General features: G+C 44.7%; 1 protein-coding gene across 2 annotated transcripts in view; it reads right to left on the bottom strand.

Moving 5' to 3' along the window:
• The window catches only part of srrm4 (serine/arginine repetitive matrix 4), a 55,540-nt gene extending 37,578 nt beyond the window's left edge, over window positions 1-17,962 (bottom strand). The window contains exon 1 of one of the 2 annotated variants that reach the window (XM_030363940.1): window positions 16,983-17,962. In XM_030363940.1, the coding sequence (XP_030219800.1) occupies window positions 16,983-17,164 (182 nt within the window). In that variant the 5' untranslated portion in view covers window positions 17,165-17,962. The remainder of the gene's footprint in view (window positions 1-16,982) is intronic. The other variant, XM_030363941.1, reaches the window with a different exon arrangement.
• Window positions 17,963-26,844: the final 8,882 nt, after the last annotated feature.

Genomic DNA, 26,844 nt, shown 5'->3' with positions numbered 1-26,844 from the left:
ATTCCCTGTGTGCCTTATATCAGATTTTAGTCCCACAAAACTGGAGTAGATCTCCTCATGACGATTCATTCCATAAGGATTTACTTTGACTCTTGGCCCCAAAGCATGGGAAACAGGTTAAAGCCCGCTACATGAGTCACCTCAGCAGGTCTTAGCTGTGTGGTCTGACAAAGCATGACGGTACTGCTGCACTCTGCTGGCGTTGACAAACCTGTCCAGCCTCTTCATGCCCTAGTCAGTCCATCGTTACTAATCAGTTCATAGTGGGATCTGCTTCTTGGTTGTCACTGGAGATCATGCTTCTCCTGTTAGCCATGAGTCTCAATGATCAACAGAATGCACAGCTTGCTACTGGCTAACATTTGATACAATATAATTACTGCACCACATTTGGTCATCTAGTTTAGTTTAGTTTAGTTGTATTTATTTTTCACATACACAATTGTACAGGGCAATGCGTAGTGAAATTCTTATGTACCATTCCGGCTGTAATTCAACTATATAAAGTGCAAGATTATAATAATGATTGGGTGGTCACTGGGTGGTGGGCTAAGTGACATTGTCAGTCTGGTTTAACAGTCTGTGTCACGGCATCCGAAGTCGAGTGATGCCTCCGGGGCATTAACTGTGGTGTTTGAGAAACGCACTCCAAAAACGTGGTTTTCTTCCATCCAATAAGTATTTATTTTCGTACAAAGGGCTTCCAAACCATGAGTAAAAAGGGTTTCAAAATAACAAATAAACTCTTAACTTAACGAAAAGCTTAAGGTACTTGAAAACGAACACTTAGATTTGAGTGGTCAAAATTATGTATTTCCACAGTGTCTGCACCAGTTTGTGACTTTGCCGGACTGACACGGGCTGCCATTCTCGAGTGCATTTACAGGTGGCACAAACCACGCCCCCCCCCGCCATCCAATCACTCAACCAACATCGAACACCATCAACAAACATTATCAACAATCAATGCACACACATCCAACCCAAGGCAAAGGATGGCCGCAACATTCCGGCCCCTAATTATTGCCAAGCAACTAATTACAAAACCCAAAAGGGGAAAAATATATAGCCATAACACAAGAATCTACTGACATCATTTACTTCATGCATTTTTTTTTTTTACATTTTCTTTTTAAAGTGTCTCTTTACCAGTCCATAAGCCATTAAAAAAGGCAAAAATAAGGTCTTTGATCTTCAAAAAGACGAAAAAGAGAAGTTGGTGTATGCAAGGGGTCAAACTTCAAAAAAGGGGAAAAGGTGTAATGCAAGGGGATATGTGCGTTATGAGAAATGTAGAGTGCCAGCATCCTTCAGTGTATCAGTTTAAGTGTCGATGTTTAAGCTGTAGCCCCCTCCAAAAGAAGGCACAGCTTGGTGATGGGTCGTTCCAGCTCCGCGGTTTGTGTCTTCAGCCGGACACGACGAACGAATCCCTTGGAATCGGCCATGGTTTCTATGATTCGCCCCAATGGCCACGAATTTCTGGGTGCTGATTCGTCCATGACAAGCACAAGATCTCCAACTGCAAAGCTTTTTTTTGCTCTGTTCCATTTTTGACGTGCTTGCATTAGTGGGAGGTATTCTTTCACCGACCTCTTCCAGAACAGGTCAGCAATGTACTGGACCTGCCTCCAACGCCTGCGAGCATATTGATCGTTTTTGGTAAACAAGCCAGGTGGTAGAAGTGGCTTTGCTTTGAGCTGCAAGAGGTGGTTTGGGGTTAGGGCCTCCAGGTCATTTAGGTCACCACTAGATGGGGTGATTGGACGGTCATTTAACACAGCCTCCACTTCGCACAATGCAGTATGTAGGGCCTCGTCGTCCAGCACTTGCTGCCCTACCACTGTGCAAAGCACCCTTTTAACTTGTTGTATCAGCCGCTCCCAGACTCCTCCATGATGAGCTCCATACGGCGGGTTGAAGATCCACTTTATTCCATCCTGTGAGAGAGAATGGTGCAGCTTGTTTTGGTTTAAGTCTCTGACAGCACTCTTTAACTCCCGGTTAGAACTGACAAAGTTGGTGCCATTATCAGACCTTATTTCTCTTACTTGACCTCTGCGGCAGACAAATCTCCTGATGGCGTTTATGCACGAATCTGTGTCGAGTGTATGGGCCACTTCTAGATGGACTGCGCGTGATGTTAAGCAGGTGAATATGACGCCATATCGCTTGACAGTGTTTCGTCCTCTTTTCACCTCCATTGGGCCGAAGTAATCTATTCCAACGTCTGTGAATGGAGGCAGATCTGCAATAATTCTGTCCGCAGGAAGGTCTGCCATCTTTTGCTCACCAGGTTGCTGTCGTTGTCTTTTGCAGGTCATACAATCTCCAATGACTGTTCTGGCGGCAGAGTTGGCATGTGGTATCCAGAAGCGGTGCCAGAGAGTTGATAGCATGTGATTTCTGCCCCCATGACCAACTTTAAGATGGATGTGACGCAGAATTAGCGTGGCGATTTGGCTGCTTTTTGGAAGAATCATTGGATGTTTTGTTTCTTCAGGGAGAGCCGACCTGCTCAACCTACCACCAACTCTCAGGACTCCATCCACCATCACAGGGTCCAGCTTGTACAGATGGCTAGCTTTCTTCAAAGTGCCTTTAGTTAAGGCTTCGATTTCGTCTGGATAAGACTGCCTCTGCACAAAACAGACAATGGCCTTTTCCGCTTTCTCCAAATCGCTCACTGACAGTTTGGGAATGTTTGGTTTTATTTGCTGCTTCAGTTTGCGCTCCTGTTTAGCTTGATCCTGGGTTGTGTTCATTCTTTGTCCTCAGAAGCTTACTTGTGGGACATTCAATGTCTTTCAGCACTACGGCATTGGCAGAAATCTTGGTGTTGACCTCGGGGTCGTCGTCAAGAACTCCATCCATTTGTATTGTTCCTGGCCATTGTGATTGAGGTTTGGAGAGGAAGCATGGGCCATTGATCCACAACTTAGACTGGAGGAATACATCAGCCTTCAAGCCACGTGATGCGGCATCTGCTCGATTTAGCTTGGAACTTATGTGCCGCCATTCTCGAGTGCATTTACAGGTGGCACAAACCACGCCCCCCCCGCGATCCAATCACTCAACCAACATCGAACACCATCAACAAACATTATCAACAATCAATGCACACACATCCAAACCAAGGCAAAGGATGGCCGCAACAGTCTGATAGCCTGGGGAAAGAAACATCCTCTCTGTGTTGGCCCTCAGCAAAAGGTAGCGTCTCCCTGAAGGAAGCAGGGTAAACAGACTGTTGTTGGGGTGGCTGACATCACTAGTGATCTTTTTGGCTCTTTTTCCACATCGTTTGATGTGAATGTCCTGCAGGTTAGGGATGCGGACCCTGATGGTTCTCTCAGCTGAGTGGACCACCCTCCTTAGAGCCAAACGATCCTGCTTGGTGGCGTTCCCAATCCAGGTGGTGATACTCCCGCTCAGGATGCTCTTCATGGTGCAGGTTTAGAAGTTCCTGAGCACACTGAGTGAAAGTTTAAAGTCTCTTAGTCGTCAGAGATAGTAGAGACGCTGACGGGCTTTTTTCACAACGGTGTTGGTGTGACAGGTCCTGTCATAAACACTGAGGTATTTAAAGCTGTCCAATCCTCTCCACTAGGCTGGTTGGATGCTCCTCTGCTGTTTCCTGCTGAAGTCCACTATAAGCTCCTTGGTCTTGTCGACGTTCAGCTTGAGGTTATTCTCCTTACAGCAGTCCACTAGATGTTTGATCTCAGAGCGGTAGGCAGTCTCATCATTGTTGGAGATCAGGCCCACCACCGATGTGTCATCAGCGAACTTGACCATGATGTTGGAGTCTAAGGTGGCAACGCAGTCGTAGGTGTAAAGGGAATACAGCAGAGGGCTCAGCACGTACTCCTGGAGGGCACCGGTGTTGAGGGGGAGGGGGGGTGACATGTGATTGCCCACTCTAACCCCCTGCGATCTATCGGTCAGGAAATTAAGGACCCACCTGCAAAGGGAGGAATGCAGGCCGAGATCTCTCATTTTGGTGACCAGCTTGGAGGGGGCTATCGTATTAAATGCTGAGTTATAATCAATAAACAGCAGTCTGACGTAGGCCCCTTTCCTGGTGTCCAAATGGGAGAGGGTAGTGTGGAGAATGTGGGCTATGGCGTCATCTGTAGATCTATTGGGGCGGTAGGCAAATTGTAAGGGGTCCAGCGTGACAGGTAAGGAGGAGGTGATGAAGGTTTTGATTAGTCTCTCAAAACACTTCATCACCACAGAGGTCAGGGCTATGGGGCGATAATCATTTAAACAGCTGGGCTGGGGTTTCATCTGTATAGAGGTTTATCATTTTGGTAATAACCAGACAACTTGTTATATAAAAGACCATAATGAATGATCTATAATGTATTTACAAATGAAGCTACGTAGCAAACGTATGCTTGGCAATATGTATATTTCAATAGAGGAAAGTAATTGTGTTAAGTTGAATAGGCTTGGGAGGTTTTCATTGGGGTTTTATGCCATCAGTCCTATGAACTGTGAAATGAAAAACATCCTCCATCATTTACCTCCACTTTCATTGGATCAGAAGACTGAATATCTATGAGTAATCATGTCAAAAATGCAAATCCACATTGAATCAAAATGAGAGAGCAATAGTTGGCAATCTGTCGAAAGAAACTACCAAAAATTATTAATCTTTGTTGTTATTTGACATTTCTTGTCATTAAAACCCCTAAGCAGAGTTAAAAAAGCTCAAATATGTGTGTAAAAAAAGCACTGAACACTGAAGTCCAATTAATTCAACCTGGCCGTCTCCGAGTGAGACTGTGAAATCGTCAGGGCAGACGTGTTATGCAAATTGTGTCCAGCGTGCGTATGAGCGGCAGATCGCCTTCCTCAAATGAGGATGGGCAGGGGCCGGGGATGGGGCCAAATGAAACAGGAAGGAGAGGCTGCTGGAGCCAGTCAGCCTTGAGGTTAGGGTTAGTATTTAATTTAACATGATGAGGAGTTGACTTTGAGAAGTCTGCATTTGACTGAATAAATTTCACCACTGCGATGCCTTTAAAACATTTCTCGGGGATCGCTATGTGCATCATCAAATCGAGCAAACACAGCTACTGTAGGAACAATTTTACCAATACAAATAGTAATAATCGGTTTTACAGTCTTACCATTTCCATTTCTAAATCACCGCAGCACGGCGGCCAATGGTCATGATAGTGGTTGAGAACCACTATCATGACCAGGATCATACATCTTGTTTGATCATATCTACAAACGTACATATACATGAAAGAATCTAACAAGTTAAGGATAAGGTGAGAGTGGAGCTAGCCGGCCACTCATGAATGATAATCTGTGACCAGCGATACGTAATCACCTCATCCCAGGGCAGTCTCGATCCAACCTGCGCAACTTGGCCGTTAATTGGGCTGCCGCCTGTGTGAGCAGATCAGCCAGTGTGTAGAGTGTGTAACAGGAGCAGATTAGCCTGTGTGTAGAGTGTGTAACAGGAGCAGATTAGCCTGTGTGTAGAGTGTGTAACAGGAGCAGATTAGCCTGTGTGTAGAGTGTGTAACAGGAGCAGAGCAGCCAGTATGTAGAGTGTGTAACAGGAGCAGATCAGCCTGTGTGTAGAGTGTGTAACAGGAGCAGAGCAGCCTGTGTGTAGAGTGTGTAACAGGAGCAGAGCAGCCAGTGTGTAGAGTGTGTAACAGGAGCAGATTAGCCTGTGTGTAGAGTGTGTAACAGGAGCAGATCAGCCTGTGTGTAGAGTGTGTAACAGGAGCAGATCAGCCTGTGTGTAGAGTGTGTAACAGGAGCAGATCAGCCTGTGTGTAACAGGAGCAGATTAGCCTGTGTGTAGAGTGTGTAACAGGAGCAGATCAGCCTGTGTGTAGAGTGTGTAACAGGAGCAGATCAGCCTGTGTGTAGAGTGTGTAACAGGAGCAGATTAGCCTGTGTGTAGAGTGTGTAACAGGAGCAGATTAGCCTGTGTGTAGAGTGTGTAACAGGAGCAGAGCAGCCAGTGTGTAGAGTGTGTAACAGGAGCAGAGCAGCCAGTGTGTAGAGTGTGTAACAGGAGCAGAGCAGCCAGTGTGTAGAGTGTGTAACAGGAGCAGAGCAGCTTGGGTGTAGAGTGTGTAACAGTGACAGAGCAGCCTGTGTGTAGAGTATATATGTAGCCAATATAACCTTTGTTATACTGTTATACGCTCACTCAAGAACAATACTCAATGAACGACCTGTTCTGTTTTGTCCCTCCTACACGGCATGCTAGCCTTGTTCAACAGTTGAACTTGAATGATTGCTGAATTATGTTTTTCTATAATTCATTGTGCAGTGAGCAGGATCATTGCTTGCGTGTGAAGATATAAAAGGAAATGAGAGTGTCTTTCCTCACCCACGCTTTCTGTTTCCGGGCCCCTTGTACTGAACAGTACCTTCAGTCTGCTCAAACTACAAGCCACCATCTCATGTGGAGGACGAAATAGCGTTTTATTATTTATTTTATCTCTGTATTACAAATATGTATTATAAACCGAGATATATTTAATTTCCCCTTGGAGGGGTTATGAGGAAATACTGATATGTAGTGAATCGTGTTAGGTACAATAACATTTTAGCAGAGTAAGGGAGGAGGAGGGGTGGTTGGGGGTAAGGAGGGAGGCTATGCAGTGTCCAGGTCAGTCTTATTTTTTGCGGAAGCTGGTGAGCGGCTCTGCGGTCCTGACATCGGCAGCCCATTCCACAGCGGTGCAAAAACAGAGAAGAGTTGGGACTTTGTTGTGCAACCTTTACTTGCGTTCAGCAGGATGGGGCCACCGCTGTGATGTTCGCGGTGCAGCATAGCTGATTGTCCAGTACCACAGCGAGGTTCCTTGCAGTTGCATAGATGATTAAACTCTTCTTTATATGGCTTACACACATATGAGATCAAATATCCATGCTGTCTAAATTATAAACACATACATATACTTTTATAATCAAAATTAATTTTAATAGTTTAAAATGTCAGAAGTGTCGTGGAATATCAGTGTTTATGTAAACAGAAGCCGCAGGGTAAGCGCAGGGTATAGGGGATGATAAAACAGAAATGTCACACTCACTTTCTACTAGAGCAAAACCTCATAAAATGTGTATTTTGTGTGTGTTCACAAATATCTTTGTTGTGTTAAAGATATATGCTTGTCAAATTAATGAAATTGGTATAATTAAGGACATCTGCTGGCCCACACATTTTTTTGCTGGATCCAAGGTGGATCTATGTTATCGATACTCTGAAACTTTGTGGTTCATAAAAGGTAATTATAACCGTATAAAACATATAAACATGACACATAATAATATGTTCTGGATGCCATATATTAACATGACATATATAGTAATATGTTCTAGATTCTACATATAAACATGACACATAGTTATAGTTTCTGGATGCTACATATATAGTATTAGTGCTACACGTGAACCTCCTAATATCTAATAATAGTAATACATTTTATTTATAACGCACTTTACATCAACTTAATGGCCTCAAAGTGCAACAATGCACATTAAAAGAAATACAACATAAAAGACTAACTAGATTAAAAAAAGAAAAATAACAGAGAAAAAAAGAATAATTTAAAATATCAGTTTAGCCAAAGGCTTTTCTAAAAATATGTTTTTTTAGGCCTTCTTTAAAATAATCCACAGTCTGTGGGGCCCTTAGATGGTCAGGGATAGCATTCCACAGACTTGGTGCAGCTGAGCCGAAGGCGCGGTCGCCCATAATTCGGAGCCTTGTCCTCGGAAGCTGGAGGAAGTTGGCCTGTCCAGAGCGGAGATGGCGTGAGGAGGAATGGGGAGTGATGAGTTCTTTGAGGTATAGGGGGGCAGTGCCATGGAGGCACTGGTGGGACAGAAGGGAGATCTTGAATTTGATGCTATACTGGACAGGAAGCCAGTGGAGGGATTTGAGGATGGGTGTGATGTGGTGGTACTTCCACACCCCCATCAGGATCCTGGCAGCACAATTCTGGATGTACTGCAGCCGCTGGATGTTCTTGCTGGGAATCCTGACAAGGAATCCAGCCTGGAGGAGACATTGGCGTGGACAAGTTTTTCTGAATCGGGGAGAGTGAGTATAGGGCGGAGTTTTGCAATGTTCCTGAGGTGGAAAAAGGAGGTTTTGCAAAGATGTTGCATGTGGGCCTCAAAGGTCAGGTGAGTGTCCATTCTGACACCGAGGTTCTGACTAAGGATGAGAGGTGGATGTCGTTGCCGGAGAAGCTGATGTTGATGATAGTGGATGACCGGGTCTGGTGTGGAGTGCCAACAAGAATGGCTTCTGTTTTTCAGCCATTGAGCTGCAGGAAGTTAGCCGCCATCCACACCTTTATCTCCTCCAGGCAGGTGGAAATTGTGGATAGGGTTGCAGAGGGGTTTGGGTTTGTTTTTATGTAAAGTTGGGTTTCATCAGCGTAGCAGTGGAAAGATATTCGATGCCGGCTGATTACACGACCAAGGGGGAGCATGTATAGCGTGAAGAGGGTGGGGCCAAGGACTGATCCTTGGCTTTAATATGGCGCAATTTGATTGGTTTGCTATCTCGGGATAATGGACAATATCCCATGATTGAGATCTCAAACTCAGGATATAGAGCTGGTAAGTACACCCCTTCCGGTAGACCCCTCATGGAACCTCTGGGCGAGGAAAATTTGAATGGAAGTCAATGGAAAGAAATGTATTATTTTCTGATCCCAGTCTTTATATGGATTACACATATGTTGTTTGTGGATTTAAATGATAATTTTTCATGGCAGGAGTTTGACCGTTTATTGTGCAGAAGTTCAGTTAAAGGCTGTAGCGAAAACACAATGAGAAAGACTACGGGCCCTATCTTGCATCCGGCGCAATTTACTTAATCACTGGCGCATGTGTCGTTGCTAGTTTGCAACTGGCGCAGAGCGTGCTTTTCCCTCATGCGCCACGCGTCGGTAAATTAGGGAATGATCTTGCGTCCCAAGTGCCCCGGCTCGGCGAAAGGAGGAGGCGTGTTCTGGTGCAAACGTTCCCTGTTGCTATTTTGACGGTTCATAAACCACGCGCGCCACAAACCAGAAAATACCTGGTTTAAAGTCAGTGGCGCGTTGTTCAGATGCTATTTTAAGGGCGCATTCATAATGTTGCGTGTGCACCTCGCGCATACACTTTGCTTCTCTCATCTATATAGCCACACATTCTTGGTAAATTATTTAAGAAAGAACAGCTGATACAGCAGTAATAAGTTGTACTTTTAAATCAATTCATCTGCAAACACCGTGCAGCAAGCACATATTTTCTATACATGCCCATAACTTTTAGGATTGATGAGTATTTGATCGTGAGAAGACATTGTTTTACCGCAAGCGAGTGTTAAAAAGTATGAATGAATGCGGGCGCGCGTGTGTGTGTATGTGTAACACACACACACGCGTGTCTGTATGTGTAACACACACTCTGTATGTGTAACACACACATGCGCCTGCGGGCGCGCGTGTGTGCGTCCATCTGTTTAAACACATGCAAAATAAACACGCAACGCATAATACAGTCCATGGCAATGTATATTGACGGGGGGACACATGCATATTAGGAACACAAGTCGATAATGCACGATAATGCATACAATATTGATAAGAAACAATGTTTATAATGTATTGCGTATATCATTAAATAGAACCACCGCTACCGCATATCATATGTTATATCATATACGTTTTCTTTGCCAACATTTATTTGAAGGCTCGTGTGTGAATTAGGCCATATTATTTGGCCATAAACTGAGCCATTTGCAGTTTGAAATTCATGTGCATCCGTCTCATCGGAGACTGCAGACGCGCTGTCAAAATATCAACTCGTCAGATTCAAATGCGCTCATGGCTCTTAAAGGATGGGAGCTGGCACTCTCATTGGTTTGTTGCACGTTACGCCCAAACCACACCTACAGGTAATTAGGCTTCTTCAGACCAACCCTTTTTAGATATGCGCCGGGTGCAAGAGTCAATTTTCACGCCGATAAACTAGCGACATCGCCGTAGAACCGCCCACAAAGCTACTTGCGCTTGGCGCTTCTCACTTGCGTTTCAGACCGTTAAAATAGGGCCCTACATGTATGTGACGTCAAGCTCCCTGCGACTGGCGTGGAAAAGACCGACAATCTCCCCATCGGCATAACTGAAAATCGACCCATGCCCCGACTTATAATGGTTTTCGCCTCTTTCGATGCTGTTATCCTCCCCTTGGAAAAGGGCGGTGTAGTGGAGCAGAGAGATCGCCATGTCTGTACAAGAGTAGTGGTGACGTATATCATTCGCGTCGAGAGCAGCGAGGGGCTGTAGTTCACAAAGCGGCCTCACACAAAACCTAACTTAGAATTTTTGTTGTTTTCTTTGCATGAAAATTATAATTTAAATCCGCAAACAACATACTGTATGTGTGTAATCCAGGATATATAAAGACTGGGACCAGCAAATAATTACTTTCTTTCAATTGAAACCCATTCATATTTTATGATCTCAGAGGTCCCAGGGGGGTCTACCGGAAGGGGCGTACTTACGAGCTCTCTGGTTTTCATCGCAAAATGTTGCGTGACGGTCGCCTCGTCACGCTAATAAAAACAAATAAACCGCTAATGAAAACAAATAAATCCCGGCAAAAAGTGTTATCTTGTTTATTTTTTATTGTTCACGTGTAGTATATACTAAGGCTCAGGCTCCATGAATAGTGGGGAATAGCTATTCCCCGGAATAGACATTAATTGTTAAATATGTTCTGGAACGTACATATAAACATGACAGATATAGGTTCTTGATTCACTCACTCAAATTGTCAAAATTGTGATTCAACTTTAAGAGCAACAAGATCTGAATGAAACATCTCCCACTTCCCCCGTCCTTCAAACTTCCCGCACAGCTGCTGGGAAGTCTGTGTGTGTGTGTGTGTGTGTGTGTGTGTGTGTGTGTGTGTGTGTGTGTGTGTGTGTGTGTGTGTGTGTGTGTGTGTGTGTGTGTGTGTGTGTGTGTGCCTGTTTCTGTGTCAGTGTTTGTGAGCCTGTGGAGGTATGGCTGTGTGTGAGTGTGTTTGTGTTTGTGTGTCTGTAGGTGTAGGTGTGCGTCTGTGTGTTTGTTAGCAGCCCGATATGGGGGTGGCTGGCTGGGTAGGAACTAGGAAGGCACTTGTTGATATTGGTGACTTCAAGCATTAAGGATCCTCTTGAACTCACCATGTGGCTCACAGAATACAGGAAGCCATCATTTTGATCTTCATTTAGTATTGGATCTATCACGCATCACTGATGGAGTGCACCTATCTGAAATTCAATATGATGGGCTGTGTTATCTCTCCGTTAAAGGCTGTAAGACCTTTCCCTATGCCCTTCTGGCTTTGAAATGTAATCAGAAATAGGATTTTCAAAGAGTTTATCACAGGCAAAATGTAATTTTTCCCGCTTGTATTTTCCTTCCGTTGGTGATGTGAAATGTGGTGTGGACTTCTCAGCTTGCCATCAAATAACTGTCCTAATATGTTTTTTTTCCAACTCATATGTGTGTTCATATTTCTTTTTAGAGTTGTTTTATCATCTGCTTCCCTAGCTCCAGAGAGTGAGAGAGTGAAATATTGAGAAAGTGAAAGAGTGAGAGAGAGATTGTGGTATCCACTTCATGAGTGAGATTCATATAATTTCAACAGGGATCTCCTTGTGTGGATGAGTGTTGATCTACTAACTTAACAAATTGATGATTACTTTCTGAAAATCCAAGTCATTCGTGATAGGGAGATATATTATCATGCAAGGTTGAAATTATATTTGGTTTCCTGCTTATATGCTCACCTTGCAGAATTGGAAGTCAATAATGATTTAGTACATGACATGATACTGCATTTGATATATAAATCGGTTTGCTTATTTAAAAATTGTTATCAAGATATTAGTATTACTCAAACTGCTTAAAGATACAAATGAAAAGTGAGACTTGACGTTTATGATTTAAAAACGTTTCAATTCAACTGCAATTCCTGCAAAACATTCTATTCTATTTCATGTAACCATGTGATCTGATTTTTTTGTTCCTTGTAAAAATTTGTTATGATTGGTTTGTTTCAGGTAACCATGTGTTCTGATTGGTGTGTTTCATGTAACCATGTGTTCTGATTGGTCTGTTCGTGTAACAATGGGTTCTGATTGGTGTGTTGATTGTCAAAACTTGCTGTGTGACGGATGATGGATTAGCTTCATGAAAATCAATAACACATTTACATTTCTCTCTATGGTTTTCGCCAACAGGAAATGTACAAGCAAAAAAAGACCTCAAACTGACGATAAAATACCATCATGGGTTTTAACACCATGACAAGAGACCGGGTAACAACTCAGTGATTTGGCTGTGATAAAATATATGCATTTCAATTAAAACAAGATGAATCTGTGGTCGTCTGGTTTGGGAAGCGAAGCAACGAACGGTCTGTCTACACTGCAGTGAGCCTGAAGTGACCGTTAAATACCACAGAACACATACAGACGGGGAAACGCACACAAGGCATGAAGAAAGAACCATGGTTAAAATATAACCTAATATTCTGTATATCACATTATCACATGCAAATGAGAGAGAGAGAGAGAGAGAGAGAGAGAGAGAGAGAGAGAGAGAGAGAGAGAGAGAGAGAGAGAGAGAGAGAGAGAGAGAGGGGGGGGGGGGGGGGGGGGGGGGGGTCTGGTGTACCGCGCATTGGCAGACAGGATATATGTACTCCATGATAACAGACAGGCTGTTTGTACCCCTTGATGACAGACAGACTGTATGTACCGCGTGATGACAGACAGGCTGTATGTACCGCGTGATTACATACAGGCTGTATGTACCGCATGATGACAGACAAACTATATGTAGCCTATGTTCTCCTCTCTTAGTGACAAGCAGATGCAAAGTCGCTCGGGGAGCTCAGAAATGCCCCCACAATGTTATCCTCCTCCTCAGCCTTATAATGCTCATACTGTGTGTGTGTGTCTGTGAGTGTCTGAGTGTGTGTTTGTGTGTGCATGCATATGTATGTATGCTGTCTACTTGCCAGCATAAATGTTTTGTGTGTGTGTGTGTGCGTGGGTGGGTGTGTGCATGTGTGTCTGTGTGTGTGTTTGCATGCCCTTGTGCGTATGGGAGTTTCCATGTGTGCACACGTGTGTATGTGTGTCTGTGTGTTATGGTTAGACATTGCTTCCTTAGTACACATGCCCTTCAGAGCTAGGCACACCAAAATCCAATGCCGTTGTTAATAAAGGGAAACACAAAACAACAACAACATCAACAACAACAAGCCGTTTCTCTGAATGATCACAGTGAAGCCAGCCCCTTCTCCGTCATCAGGGAGCTATCTTTACTGTCTCTGATGTGGTTTTAATTAAACACGCTTCGCATTCCTGTCTGACTCACTAAACCTGCATCTTGTTGCATCTTGTGAAATTAAATAAGAATCTACAACCCCCAAACCCCCGCTGCACTCTCCCAAAACACACAACCTCTCTATACCTCCCCCAAACCCCACCCCCCTACACACACACTCCACCCAACACATCCTCCCTCCACAATCCCCCAAACACCCCCTGCCTCTTCACTCCTAAACCCCTCCCCCCCCATTCCCTGCTCTTACTTTTCAGCCATCTGCCATGAAGTTGAACAACACCCCACTTATTCTCCTACCACACACACACACACACACACACACACACACACACACACACACACACACACACACACACACACACACACACACACACACACACACACAGACACTCATACACACACTCACACACACACATAGAGCAATTACATAGGAGTTGGGACAAGCCCCACCCATATGATCCATCATATGCCTTCTCCATTGGAGAAGGAGGAGATGGAGGTGGAGGAGGAGAAGTAGTGCTGGGGGGAGGAGGGGGAGGATCAGAGGAGGGGAGGAGGAGAGGGAGGAGGAGGAGGAGGAGCAGTAGTGTTGGGGGGAGGAGGGGGAGGAAAAGAGGAGGGGAGGAGGAGAGGGAGGAGGAGCAGTAGTATTTGGGGAAGGAGGGGGAGGATGAGAGGAGGGGAGGAGGAGAGGGAGGAGTGCTGGGGAAGGAGGAGGAGGAGGGGAGAACGATGAGGTGGAGGAGGAGGAGGAGGAGGAGGGGGAGAAGGATGAGAGGAGGAGGAGATGGAGGAGGAGGGCCGGGGGAGGACAACGGTCTTTAATGACCTACTTAAGCCTCCCAGACCCACTCAACTTTTGAGGGAGAAAAAGGATGGAAATCGAAAAGGAGAAAAAAAGTCCAGGGCAATGGATGTAGAGAGAGATCACTCTAATACTCTCGAACATGAAACATCTCTCTATATACCCACACACACACACACACACACACACACACACACACACACACACACACACACACACACACACACACACACACACACACACACACACACACACTGCCTCAAACAAAAACTCACACCCACAAACCTACAAACCCACACACAATAATCTCCCATCATACCCTCTCTGTGCTCGTTATAAACTCACTCCCTGCCGCCACATCGCAATTGTTCATCCCTCAGCTAACCACAGAGAATAATGATGGAGGAGAGGGAAGGAGGGAGAGAGAAAGGGTGAGAGTGAGCGAGAGAAGGGGAGGGAGACAGAGAGTGGTCGGGCCCTGGGGCCCTACATTGTGATGGTCTAAGTAGTCTCCAGCCCCAGCCGGGCTTTGGCTGAATCAACATCGGGGTGTAGCGAGAGCAGCTCTGTCCCCCACCGCTCTCTCTCTCTCTGTGTTTAAAGTCATGTCATATTGTTCCTTGTTCATTATTTTACGATCCCTTCCGATGTTCCCGAGCGACGAGACGAGGAACCAAACCCAGAGACACGCTCCTTTAATTTGTTTGGAGATGGTTTTCTGTTTGTTAGTGGGGCTTTGCAGTCATTGTCACGTTGAGTCAAGTTACGCCTGCTCTGAAGCTCGCACATCCTCATCATCATCATCATCATCATTATCATCCTCATCAACCTCATCCCCACTTCATCATCATCCTAATCATCCCCACTTGGTCATCATCATCTTACCATCATCATCACCACCATCATCCTTCTCATCCTCACCATCACCATTCTCAAAATCTTTGTCTTCATCATCATCCCCACTTAATCATTATCATCATCATCCTTATCCTCCTTAGCTTCCTCAAACTCACCATCATCCTCATTCTCACCATCTTCATCCTCATTCTTATCATCCTCCCCAACATCATTACTATCATCACCCTCATTATCCTCCTCCTCCTCCTCATCATTATGCTCTTCCTCCACATCCTCATTATCGTCGTCCACTGAGGACCAGAGCGTCCATCCTAGGAGATGAACGCGCAGAGACAGACCCCCCCCTTGCTGCCCACAGAGTGTATAGGGCAGACAAATCTCGTGGCTGACAATCTGCAACTAATCTATTAAATCATTAATTTGATCATACATGGATCCCTTAATAAATGGTCCATCTTCCTGGGGCGGTGCTTTTAAATTAAGATGAATCTACTATTTGGTCAGGTCTCTGCATAGCTGTAATACGATGACACAATAATTGCTCTCATGTCCATCAAGAAAAAAAAAACCTCCCTAAACAAGCCAATTGTGGCGTTCTTGTGTGGCAGTAATAGAGAACTTAAAGACACATGATCTGCTCCCACTGGCCTGTGCTGCTGTAGGACGACAGGCCTAGGTGTATTGTGTGTGTATTGATTGTATTAATTGCACACACATGAGCCACCTCTACTGCATACCTGCACAGGTACACACTGTGAGTGTGGTACTAGCAATGTGGGTGTAGTGTGAAATTTGTCTAATCTTAAAAAAACGCTTAAAATACAGTTTGCTTCAGATTTATATTATGTTATTATATTTTAACTAGAGCTGTCAGTTAAACGCGTTATTAACGACGTTAACGCAAACCAAATTTAACGGCGTTAAAAAATTATCACGCGATTAACGCAATTGTTTTATTTAAAAAAATGTATTTATTTTTTTCTTTGGCTCAAAACATAGTAGCAGTAGCCTGACTGCTATGTTCAAATTACATTTGTTCAAAGCAGTCGTTTAATTGCACTATAGGCTCTTTTTTTGTATCGTCCTGTTTTGATCAGTATATGCCAATGTTGTTATCAATAAAAAATCATTTGCACAAGGCAAGCCGATGCACTTCACCATGTTGATAAGATAATTAAAATGAGAAGAATTATGGGACAAAAAAATCAAGGGATATTTAGCATAGAAAAATAATTTGCGATTAAACGCGATTAATCGTGAGTTAACTATGACATTAATGCGATTAATCACGATTAAATATTTTAATCGCTTGACAGCTCTAATTTTAACATGTTACAGCTCAGACATCCTGATAGACTGAAAGGACATAACACTACAAAGGAACACAGAATAATGATAAGGACACCCGGTCAGGGACCATCGCTAGGTCTGCCTGCGGTTTGCATGTGAAAGGTGTTACGTCTGAAGGATATGAGAGGTGACTGATTCTGTGCTTCACTTGTGATCTTTTCCTTTTCCCTTCAGTCACTCAACACACATGTGGGTCCACCCTTCAGATTGCATGGAATGTAATTGAAGGTTTAAATTCTTTCCAATGTTTTTCTGTCCTTGAATGTTGACAATTTCCTCCAACACTCTGGAATAATGGTATTTCCAATGATGATTAATGTGATCATTGTTTTCTATTCCATCAAATGCATTGCGTGCCAATATGAAAACGTTGTCATGATAATTTCAAACTCATTTATACCAATCATTTTAACCAACCAACTAGGAACCTTTCCAGGATGTGTGTGTGTGTGTGTGTAGGTGTAAGTGTGGGTGTGTGTGTGTGTGTGTGTGTGTGTGTGTGTGTGTGTGTGTGTGTGTGTGTGTGTTTCTATAGTAAATAAAGAGTCATAAGACATGCTCCGGATGGGGGTACTCACGCTGCCACCCTCCTGCGGGAGGTGATGCTGGCCATGATGACGCTCCCTGGCCGGGGCTTGGTCACCGCCTGGAAGGTCCCCCTCCAGAACTTCTCAAAGAGCTCCTTCTCCTCGCGCTGCCCGCCCAGCGCGGCGGTGGACCCACAGGGACCCCTCTGGAGAGAGACGGGGCTCGGCTGCATCTTTACACTCACTGAAGTATCTCCCGAACACAGCAATGCACAGAGCTAACACACACGCTGACACGGCCCAGGAGAGCCTTGCTCAGGAGCTCTCCAAGTACTGAAGGAGACCGCGCTGAGATTGGAGAGAGGGAGACGGAGAGATGCTTTCCCTCCCCCACCGAAGGTGAAACAGCCAGAGAGCCAGAGAGAGACAGAGAGTCAGGGCTCCGGTGCTCCGAGCGCCTGGAGAGAGGGACAAAGGCAGCCCCTTCCTGTTAGAGGCTTGATGTTAGAGGGTATTGATGGGTATTGTTCTCCCAGATGGAGAGGCAGGGTGGTGTGATATCGCCTCTCCTGTCACATCTGCTGCTACCGGGGAGACGGGGGGAGATGGGCGAGAGCACCTCCCACTCCTGGCTCTTATGTCCGCTGGATAGATCCCTCCTCCCTGGAACTCCTTCTTCTTAGTGTGTCTCAAGCCGGCCAGCTGCCTGAGTTACACATCACTACCCCGGCACGCAGCGCATCGGGACGCTTGCTGTGTGTAGATGAAAAGTGAGGGAGAGAGAGGGAGGGCGAGAGAGAGAGAGCAGGTGTATCTGTTGACGTGGGAGTGCTGTGGATCCCGTGGTGGAGAGTGTTTGGGCGAGGATACTGTGTGTGGAGTTGGTCTGAGGATGTGAGCGTCTGTGTGGGAGTGGCTGTGTGTGTGTGATAGAGTGAGCTCAGATGAAGGCTGCTGGTCCACTCTCTCCCTGTCTCTCTGTCGCTTTCCCTCTCTAGCCGTGACATCAGAGTTGGGGGCTGGACATATGGGAGTACCATACCGTCTCGCTCTTTCTCAATCTCTGTCTCTCTCCCTCTGATTCTCTGCATCTCTCCCTCTCTCTCTTTCTACATCTCTGTCCATCTATATATCTCTTTCTGTCTCTCTTTCTGTCTCTCTGTGTCTCTCTCAGTCTTTCTCTCTCTCCCACTCATCTCCTGCTGTGTGAATCACATCGTTTCTGTGTTGCTTCCTGTGTCTCCTTCAGCTCAGGGTCACTCGACACTCCATCACTCTCTCTCTGCATCTTCGGAGTCACATTCTACTGTATAATCCAGCAAATTTGCCTTTTTGTCATTTTGCATTTGACAAGAGAATATATATCGGTCTTTCTTTCTTTCTTTCTTTCTTTCTTCCCCTTCCTCCCTCAGTCCCACTTGTGGCTGTCTTATAACCCTCCCCCCACATCCTCCCTCCCCCAGTCTCCGTTCCTCCCCGTCTCCCTCCTGCCTGCACGTACATGAGCTCCCTCTCCCCTCTCCTGGACAAAGGGGCGCTTGGATCAGCATGACAAAAGACCTGGCTGAGTGAGGGCCAGCCAAGCATGTGGCCGACATGAAGACAACCCCCCCTGACCCCTCCTCCCTGCCCTGGCTCTCTCCCTCCCTCCACCCCCTCCCTCTCTGCTCCTTCCCCTCAGGCCTGTAGCATCTCCCTGCTGACACACATGCCTCCTCCTGCCTCTCCTATACCACATGCACCAGCTCCTATCTTCTCTTCTCATCCCCATATACCCCTCTTATCTTCTCCTCTCATCTACTCCTCTTGTCTCATCCTCTCTTCTTCTCTCCTCATATACTCCTTTTGTCTCCTCATCTCTTCTCCTTGCCTCATTTACTCCTCTACTCTCCTTCTTCTCCCCTCCTACGTCTCCTTCTCCTCTCTCTCTCGCTCCTCGCCTGCGTCCTGCCTTGTTGTGCCTAAAACATTGCTTGATCACCCTCCAACATACACACACACACACACACACACACACACACACACACACACACACACACACACACACACACACACACACACACACACACACACACACACTCCTTGCACCCCCTACTGCTTCATTTGGCAATATATCTCAAGAATAATCTTTTGAAAGTGCCGCGAGCATTGTTTTGTGTTCCATACACCGCCATCAGTAATGGCTAACTCTCAGCCGTTTATTGCTAAATTTAACAACGCTGGCTTAGGTAGTACTGCTGTACTCGTAGTATTGCTTAGCAACACAGATGTTTTGCAAATGGTCCAATTTTTTTTTTTATGTGCACGACACACAAAAAACACAGATTGGTCATGTTATAACAGGACCAATCTGTAATAATACTAGTGTCTGCATTCATTTAAAATACAAATAAAATACCTAAGAGAAGCCAAACGGGGCTAGGAGTTAATAGGTTTGCGCAAAAGTAATAGAGGTGTGCCAGGGCCAGATTAATAATGCATGAATTAGCAGATTAGACAGAACCGTGTTCTAGAACATCTACTTAACGATTAAGGATAGAGCTACTTAATGATAAGTGGCTGCTTCATGGGTGTGCTTTGCATAAAGACGGAGGCAGAGGGTAAAGAAACATGCCCAGCAACACACTTACCATACATTTATAGTGAGGAATAGCAGGCAGGCTTTTTTACACAAAACTGGGTTAGAGACAGGAGGTGGTACCAGGAGGAATGAAGTGGACTTCCGTTTTAGCTATTGTTTATGGTTTATATATTTTTTGTCTGATGGATTTTATTTGCAAAGTTAAGCAAAGCGACATTGGGTCATCGTGAGTGAGATACCATTATTTCATTACTTTAAATCGAAATCACCTTGAAATATAGCAAATTGCAGCTAGCTACAGTAGCTGGTGAATAGTTATGGAGTATGATCTTAAGAAATAGCATTAATAGTAATGCCTCCACATTACCACAACATTCAGTATGCCGTATGTGAGTAGAGCCTTGTTTTTTTTAGGCTTTTTTTAGTCTTAAAAAACAAAGAGCCAAGCCATTAGACATGCTGAACATAAGGCCGCCTGGTCATGCTGCTTTTGTTGTGATGGCTTATAACACTGCATCCATTCTGCACAGCAACAAAGCATTTCAACAGCGCATTACGGATCTCTGTCATTTATCAAGTACGTAGTAATACAATCAGCGAAGCGCATCGAGTGTGGCCATTGAAAACCATAATAACAAGTTGGAGCCAAACTGGCGGTACCGGCGTGGGAGATTGCCGAGCGCTGCATGGGATTTTAAGACGGACACAATGACAGTAATTGCGGTCGTTAGAGAGGATGGATTAATTTGTCGTCGACTTGTTTTTATGCTGTCACCAGTCAACAGTCTTTTCTTTTTTTCTTCAGCAGCGATGTTTGTGTGTCCGGTGCCAATGTTCTGATGTGTGGCTGGTCATTATGTGTGGATGCAAACGCATGCAAGCCAACAGTGAAACGCTTCAGGCTGAAATCAAGGATGAATAGCTTTAAATCATCATGTGACCACTTTGGATCAAGGTATTGATTTTTTTAATGTATAGGTTATCAAATTCCAGTCAACTATTATAGCAACAAACAAATTTTATGTTTTGCATTTTGCCTGGGGACCACTAATTTACGCCACTATCATGGCACTGCATGCCATGATAATACATGGCACGCAATAGCATGAAACCCAAATATTTTTCAAGCAAAAGCAAGACAGTTAGAACAGAAAAGATACACATTACAAATATTACCGTTGTAGGAATGGCAACAACAAACCATCTGGGGTCTGACAATTTGGCAATTCTCAACCCTACAGCAACATTCTTTATTCATGAGTATTTTCTATGGATGAAATCTAACAGGCTGGAGGGACAAGAAGATTTGCAGAAGCACATCATTGTTTCACTGGTCTGGATCGTTTGGCAAAACCAGGCTCTCCCTTCTTCAACGTTTCACTCACCATTCCCAAGCCCGGGAACCAGACAGATCTGTCAGCTCATGTTTTATTTGCTCTGTCATATGTCTGGCCCTCTCAGATTCAATCAGATCTCCAGCAGGATTGGCCCAGGTCGGGCCAAGCACAGCTGCTGATCCGCTGTTGGGCGGGTTTAACTATACAGAGGAGTGCCAGATGGATGCGCTGTTGAGGCATTTTCCCAAACCACCAAGATGGCCGCCGCTGATGTGTTCCCATTGCGTCGAGAGCATGGTCCTATTAAGGAAAGGACAGCGGATTAAAAGATGGCACCCATTCATTCCTATGAAAACTGCTCAATAGGGCAACATTAAGGAGATATTTGCTTCCGCATCATGGGCGCCTAGCCACGCCCTAGTGCATGACGTGCCGGATGCAGAAATATTTTTGTTGAATCGAGGGACCCGTCCACAGCCCGCTTAAACAGCTGAAATACCAGGCTTGGCCGCTGAGCACTGGTGGATTGTGGAAGTATGCACTGTTCCTGGGGGCTTGGTTCTAGCCCTACTGTCAGTATTGTGCCTGGACGCATTCATTGAACGATAGTTCATGAACTCATTCATATTTAGGTTATGATAGTACTGAATGTACTGTATTACTGCCTGATGAACGTTACTGTGAACTCGTTCATTCTGGTTTCTGTGAACGGCACGCTCACTCGGTTTAACTTGGTTCAATAGGGGGGTTATTTGTTTATCAACACGTATAGTATAGTAGGCACTTGAAGTGCGCATAGTATATAGTATCTGTCGTATAAAGGATGGGAAGAATTTCACATTATAAATATGTACACTTTATGTTGAACGTATAGACCGTCGCGATTCCCATTGAAACGAATGGCGCGGTGATTATTCTTCAAAACGAGAGCTGTTAAATTGTAAAAAATGAATTAAACTGTAATCAGACAATGCGGTTATATGCTATAGACCCTACAGTATCTGTGGTATAAAGGCTGAGACGAATTTCGAATTATAAATATGTACAATCCATAACGTTAGCTCTTTGGCTCATAGCTCAGCGGACTAGAATACCTTCTAGAATCATTACTTGTTGGCCGGAAACGGAAAGGGGGGCTGCTGACGTTTGGTTGTAGTCTTTTCGCTCGGTTCTCCGTCTCAACAGTAGGGCTAGAACCGAGCAAAAAGACTACAACCAAACATGAACACCCCTCCTTTCCGTTTCCGGTCAACGAGCAATGAGTCTTCCAACAGAAATCATTGGGATTTACAAAATGTGCTAAATGCAGTGCTAAATGCAGTTGATAGGTTTTCAATGTAGTGAGTCCCCGGGACCCACAGGTGGCGAGTTGGGTGGGTCCCTGAGAAATTCAATGGGTCCCGACTCCCCAGTTTAAAAAATGTGTTTCTTTTTTATTATTATTCTATTTCTTAAATTAAATTAATAGTGTTAAACTCCTTGATGGTGGTATGATATGGTTAGAGCTGGAGTACTCAACCGTTCATGTTTAACACTAGAAACGCCGGGCCATTTTTACTTACTCCTAGCGCCGCAAGAGGGGTCAAATGACCCCTAAGTCATTTTAATGAGAGGCTGTGCATTTGCACATAATGATCACTAGGTGGCGCCAATGAGCTATTACCGCGCGAGCGCCACATTTGTGTGTGTGTGTCACAAGCCTAGTCCTCACGATTTTGTCATAAATGTACATATATTCAATCAGAAGGATTGCAAAAAATCCTGTTTGATTTGCTCATTCGACACGAATGAGCACAGCATCGAGCAGTGGAAACGTGGGTTTATTTACTATGAAGTTCGTATTTTTAATTGTTGAAATGAAATCAGCGGTGACGAGCTAGTTGTTTTGGTAGCGGCTAAATTAGCATGTCGCGATACTTTGTACAGGGGATCACGTCTGCGCCGAGTAGATGCGCAGAGGGTTGAAACAGCGCTTGTCCGATCTGCTCACAAGAAGGTTTCTTTGGCCAGTCACTGTGATTAAACACGAGTTGTTTAATGTTCACAATGTATCGTTTTTCATGGGGAAAATGAGATGCGTCCCCGGGACGCATGGATAGTGAGTTTAGTGCGTCCTTTCAGATTTTAAGGCGTCAGGGACGCAGGACGCGTACCTAGCAACATCACTGTAAATGTACAATAAAACACCATAGAAACTGTATTTCGCTACGATACTTGATTCAACCACTCTATTTCATCCTAGACAAACCACAAAGGGGGCTCAATGTTCAAAATACCGGAAAGAAATAATAGCTCACAGCAACATATTGAAAAAAATAACTATGAACTAGTTCATTTGTTGTTGTTTTATTGTTAGTTCAACTAGTTCATTTGTTGTTGTTGTTGTTGTTGTTGTTGTTGTTGTTAGGGTTAAGGCCTTGATTAAGATCACTTCAAGTGCCTATCATCCTGAGAGTCAAGGGTCGTTGGAAAGATTTCACGCCACTCTCAAAACCATGATTCGAATGTACTGCTATGAGAATGAGAAGGACTGGGATGAAGGAGTTCATTTGTTGTTGTTTGCGTCTAGGGAGTCAATTCAAGTGTCTCTGTTCTTCAGGGGCCGTATTCACAAAGGATCTTAGGGCTAAAAGTAGGTCCTAACTGGCGAATTTAGGAGTAACTCCTAAAATTAATGGGCGTGTCACTCTTAAATGTAGGACTCCTAACTTTTTTCACTAAGAGCAATTCACAAAGTATTTTAGGCCTAAAAGTAGCACCTAAGTCTAGGAGACCTTAAAAGTCCTCAAGAGGACTCCTAACTCAGTAAGACCTATTCACAAAGAATCGTAAAATGGTGGCGAGACAAAATGTTTTGGAGACAATGGAAGACTTAGGCTAGAGATATAGGCTAAATCGTGAGGGTATTAAACTTGAAAAGATGAGGACGTGTTCGTCAATAGGAAGAAAGTGCATTCCATCAACACGCAGGTTCTTTTTGATTTTAACATAGCCTACTGGATGTTGTTGCAAAGTGGCCTGGAGCTACCCATGATTCGCGCATTTTAATGGGGAGCGGTCTGAGGTAGCTTTTTGAGATGTACCAGTTGGGTGTCACTGGCTGGGTGACAGTGGCTATCCCTGCAAGACGTGGCTCTTGACACCGTACCTCAATCCACAACCGGGAGCACAGTTGAAGTATAACATGTAGGTTAAGTGATTACGCAGATTACGCTTAGTCCTATGCGTAAAACACATTGTATTGGCTCTTTGACGCCTTTTATTTGTTGAATCCATGTTTATTATTGTTTACTGTTTTCCTCCATATACAACCCGGTATCACGCAATTTCGTGCTCATGTGCACGAACGTTTATCTATTGAATCGTGTTCCAGAGCACGATAGTCAGACTTTTTTCGTGCTACACAGAACGAAATGTAAACCAATGCATTCTGAATGGGAGTGTTTTCAGACAATTAAGGTGCTCCACAAAACGCTACGAGAGAGAGAGAAAGAGAGAGAGGGAGGGACAGAGAGAGAGAGCGCGAGAGAGGCTTCAGAAAGGGTGTGCGCAGATAGTACAGTGCACCCTAGTTATGTTTATGCCAAAACCACAAATGCTATATACATATTGCCTAATTATATATATTGCCTATATATATATATAGGCTATATATATAATTAGGCTATAACTATATTATTGAGCGTGTTATGAGACAATCTATAGCCAAATTGTCGAAGATGCCCGAGAATCTCCGGAAATATCAGCATGGGAAATCGGCGCATCAGACCCATGAACCTATAAAGAAAGACGTCATCTCAAGCGGGAGAGAACGTTTGCGGTGCTGGTTTGTGTCACGTAAAAAAAACTAAATGTACAATCCAGGGCTCTCGTTATTACCATATAATAGATACATTTCATTGTCTATGCAGTCAACACAAACTTGTACCATGTACGTTCTGCGACGTTACCAGGTAAAATGCAACAATTTACCCAGTAAGTAAGCTGAAACTGTACTGTAAAAGGAAGCCTCGTTTGTTTCCATGGTGTTACCAGGTTCTTACCATATTATTTGTAATACATTATTCCCTTTTCCATCCAGTCAACACAAACTTATACCATGTACGTTCTGCGACGTTACCAAGTAAAACGCGACAATTTACCCAGTAAGTAAGCTGAAACTGTACTGTAAAAGGAAGCCTCGTTTGTTTCCATGGTATTACCAGGTTCTTACCATATGATTTGTAATACATTATTCCCTTTTCCAAGCAGTCAACACAAACTTGTACCATGTACGTTCTGCGACGTTACCAAGTAAAACGCGACAATTTACCCAGTAAGTAAGCTGAAAATGTACTGTAAAAGGAAGCCTTGTTTGTTTCCATGGTATTACCAGGTTCTTACCATATTATTTGTAATACATTATTCCCTTTTCCATGCAGTCAACACAAACTTGTACCATGTACGTTCTGCGAGTTTCTCTGACAAGTTTCCCCTGCATCTGTAGATGTCCTCTTTATAATTACGCTATGCCCGTTCAATGTGCTGTGTGTGAGCACCACTCCCAGGGTGGTCAAAATGTCTCTGGTGATTAACCTGATAGTGAATGTAACCATCATGCGACAATCTGTTGTACGCACCCCAGCAATCACTTATCACTGCCAGGTCTAATGTATTTTCTGATTATTGGGAGCAATCGCCTTCTGGATCGATTTTTCACCAGTTTTAAGACAAGACGTCTACGGGACCTCTTCACTTCTACCATTCCAAAGACCCACGAGCGTCTTCGCCAGGTGTTTCCACGTCGTCAACGTCCGTACTGAAAATAAGCAAAATGTAATGCTTAAAAGGCAGTCCACCCAAAATGTATCATTTGATTATGTTACTCACTTCAGGTTTTGTTGATCCACCCCCATGGTCATGGTTATACTGCCTGGCATATGAACATTTCGTAGGGCTAGCTTCCAAAGCACTATTTTTAAGTGTCAAATTTTTACACTTATACTCCATTAGATGAGGCTTTTGGATGCCATGAAATGGTCATATGCGAGGCTCTCCTCGTGGTGACTGAGTCCCTCCGTGCTGTCAGAGCCTCGTCCCTCTCATCGGTTCTCATTCTCCTCGACCTGTCCGCAGCATTTGACACGGTGAACCACCAGATCCTTCTTGCCACTCTTGCCGAACTTGGCATCGCTGAATCTGCTCTTTCCTGGTTCACATCCTACCTGACGAACCGCACCTATCAAGTGACATGGAATGGCTCCTTGTCCAAACCTTGCACGCTCGAAACTGGTGTCCCTCAAGGCTCTGTACTGGGGCCTCTTCTGTTCTCCCTCTATACCAGGTCTCTGGGCTAGGTAATTGCATCACACGGCTTTTCCTATCACTGCTATGCTGACGACACTCAGCTATTTCTCCCTTTCCCCTCATCTGAGAAAACCCTGATTGCAACACGCATATTGGAATGTCTGGCGGACGTCAGCACCTGGACAACTGCCCATCACCTGAGGCTTAACCTCAACAAAACCGAGCTCCTCCTAATCCCAGGGAAAGTCTGCCCACACATGGACTTACTGGTCACCGTCAAGAACATCACTGTATCTCCCTCTCCAACTGCCAGAAACCTCGGTGTGGTATTGGACAATCAGTTATGCTGCACTGCAAACATCACTGCGGTCGCCCGATCCTGCAGATTTGCACTTCACAACATCCGCAGAATCCGGCCCTTCCTCACAAGGGAAGCAGCTCAGCTTCTAGTCAAATCACTGGTCATCTCCTGCCTCGAGTACTGCAACTCACTCCTGGCTGGACTTCCTGCCTCTGCGATTAAGCCTTTGCAGCGCATCCAGAATGCGGCAGCGTGCCTCGTGTTCAACCTACCTAAGTTCTCCCATGTGACCCCCCTCTTCCGGGACCTCCACTGGCTCCCTGTAGTAGCTCGCATCAAATTTAAGACGATGGTACTGGCATACAAGGCAGTCGATGGAACTGCCCCTGCCTACCTCCAAGCATTGCT

Source organism: Gadus morhua, chromosome 8, assembly GCF_902167405.1.
Source record: "Gadus morhua chromosome 8, gadMor3.0, whole genome shotgun sequence".
Classification (NCBI taxonomy): Eukaryota; Metazoa; Chordata; class Actinopteri; order Gadiformes; family Gadidae; genus Gadus; species Gadus morhua.
The sequence above is the reverse complement of the archived record's forward strand: the minus strand, read 5'-3'. Positions and strand labels throughout refer to the sequence as shown.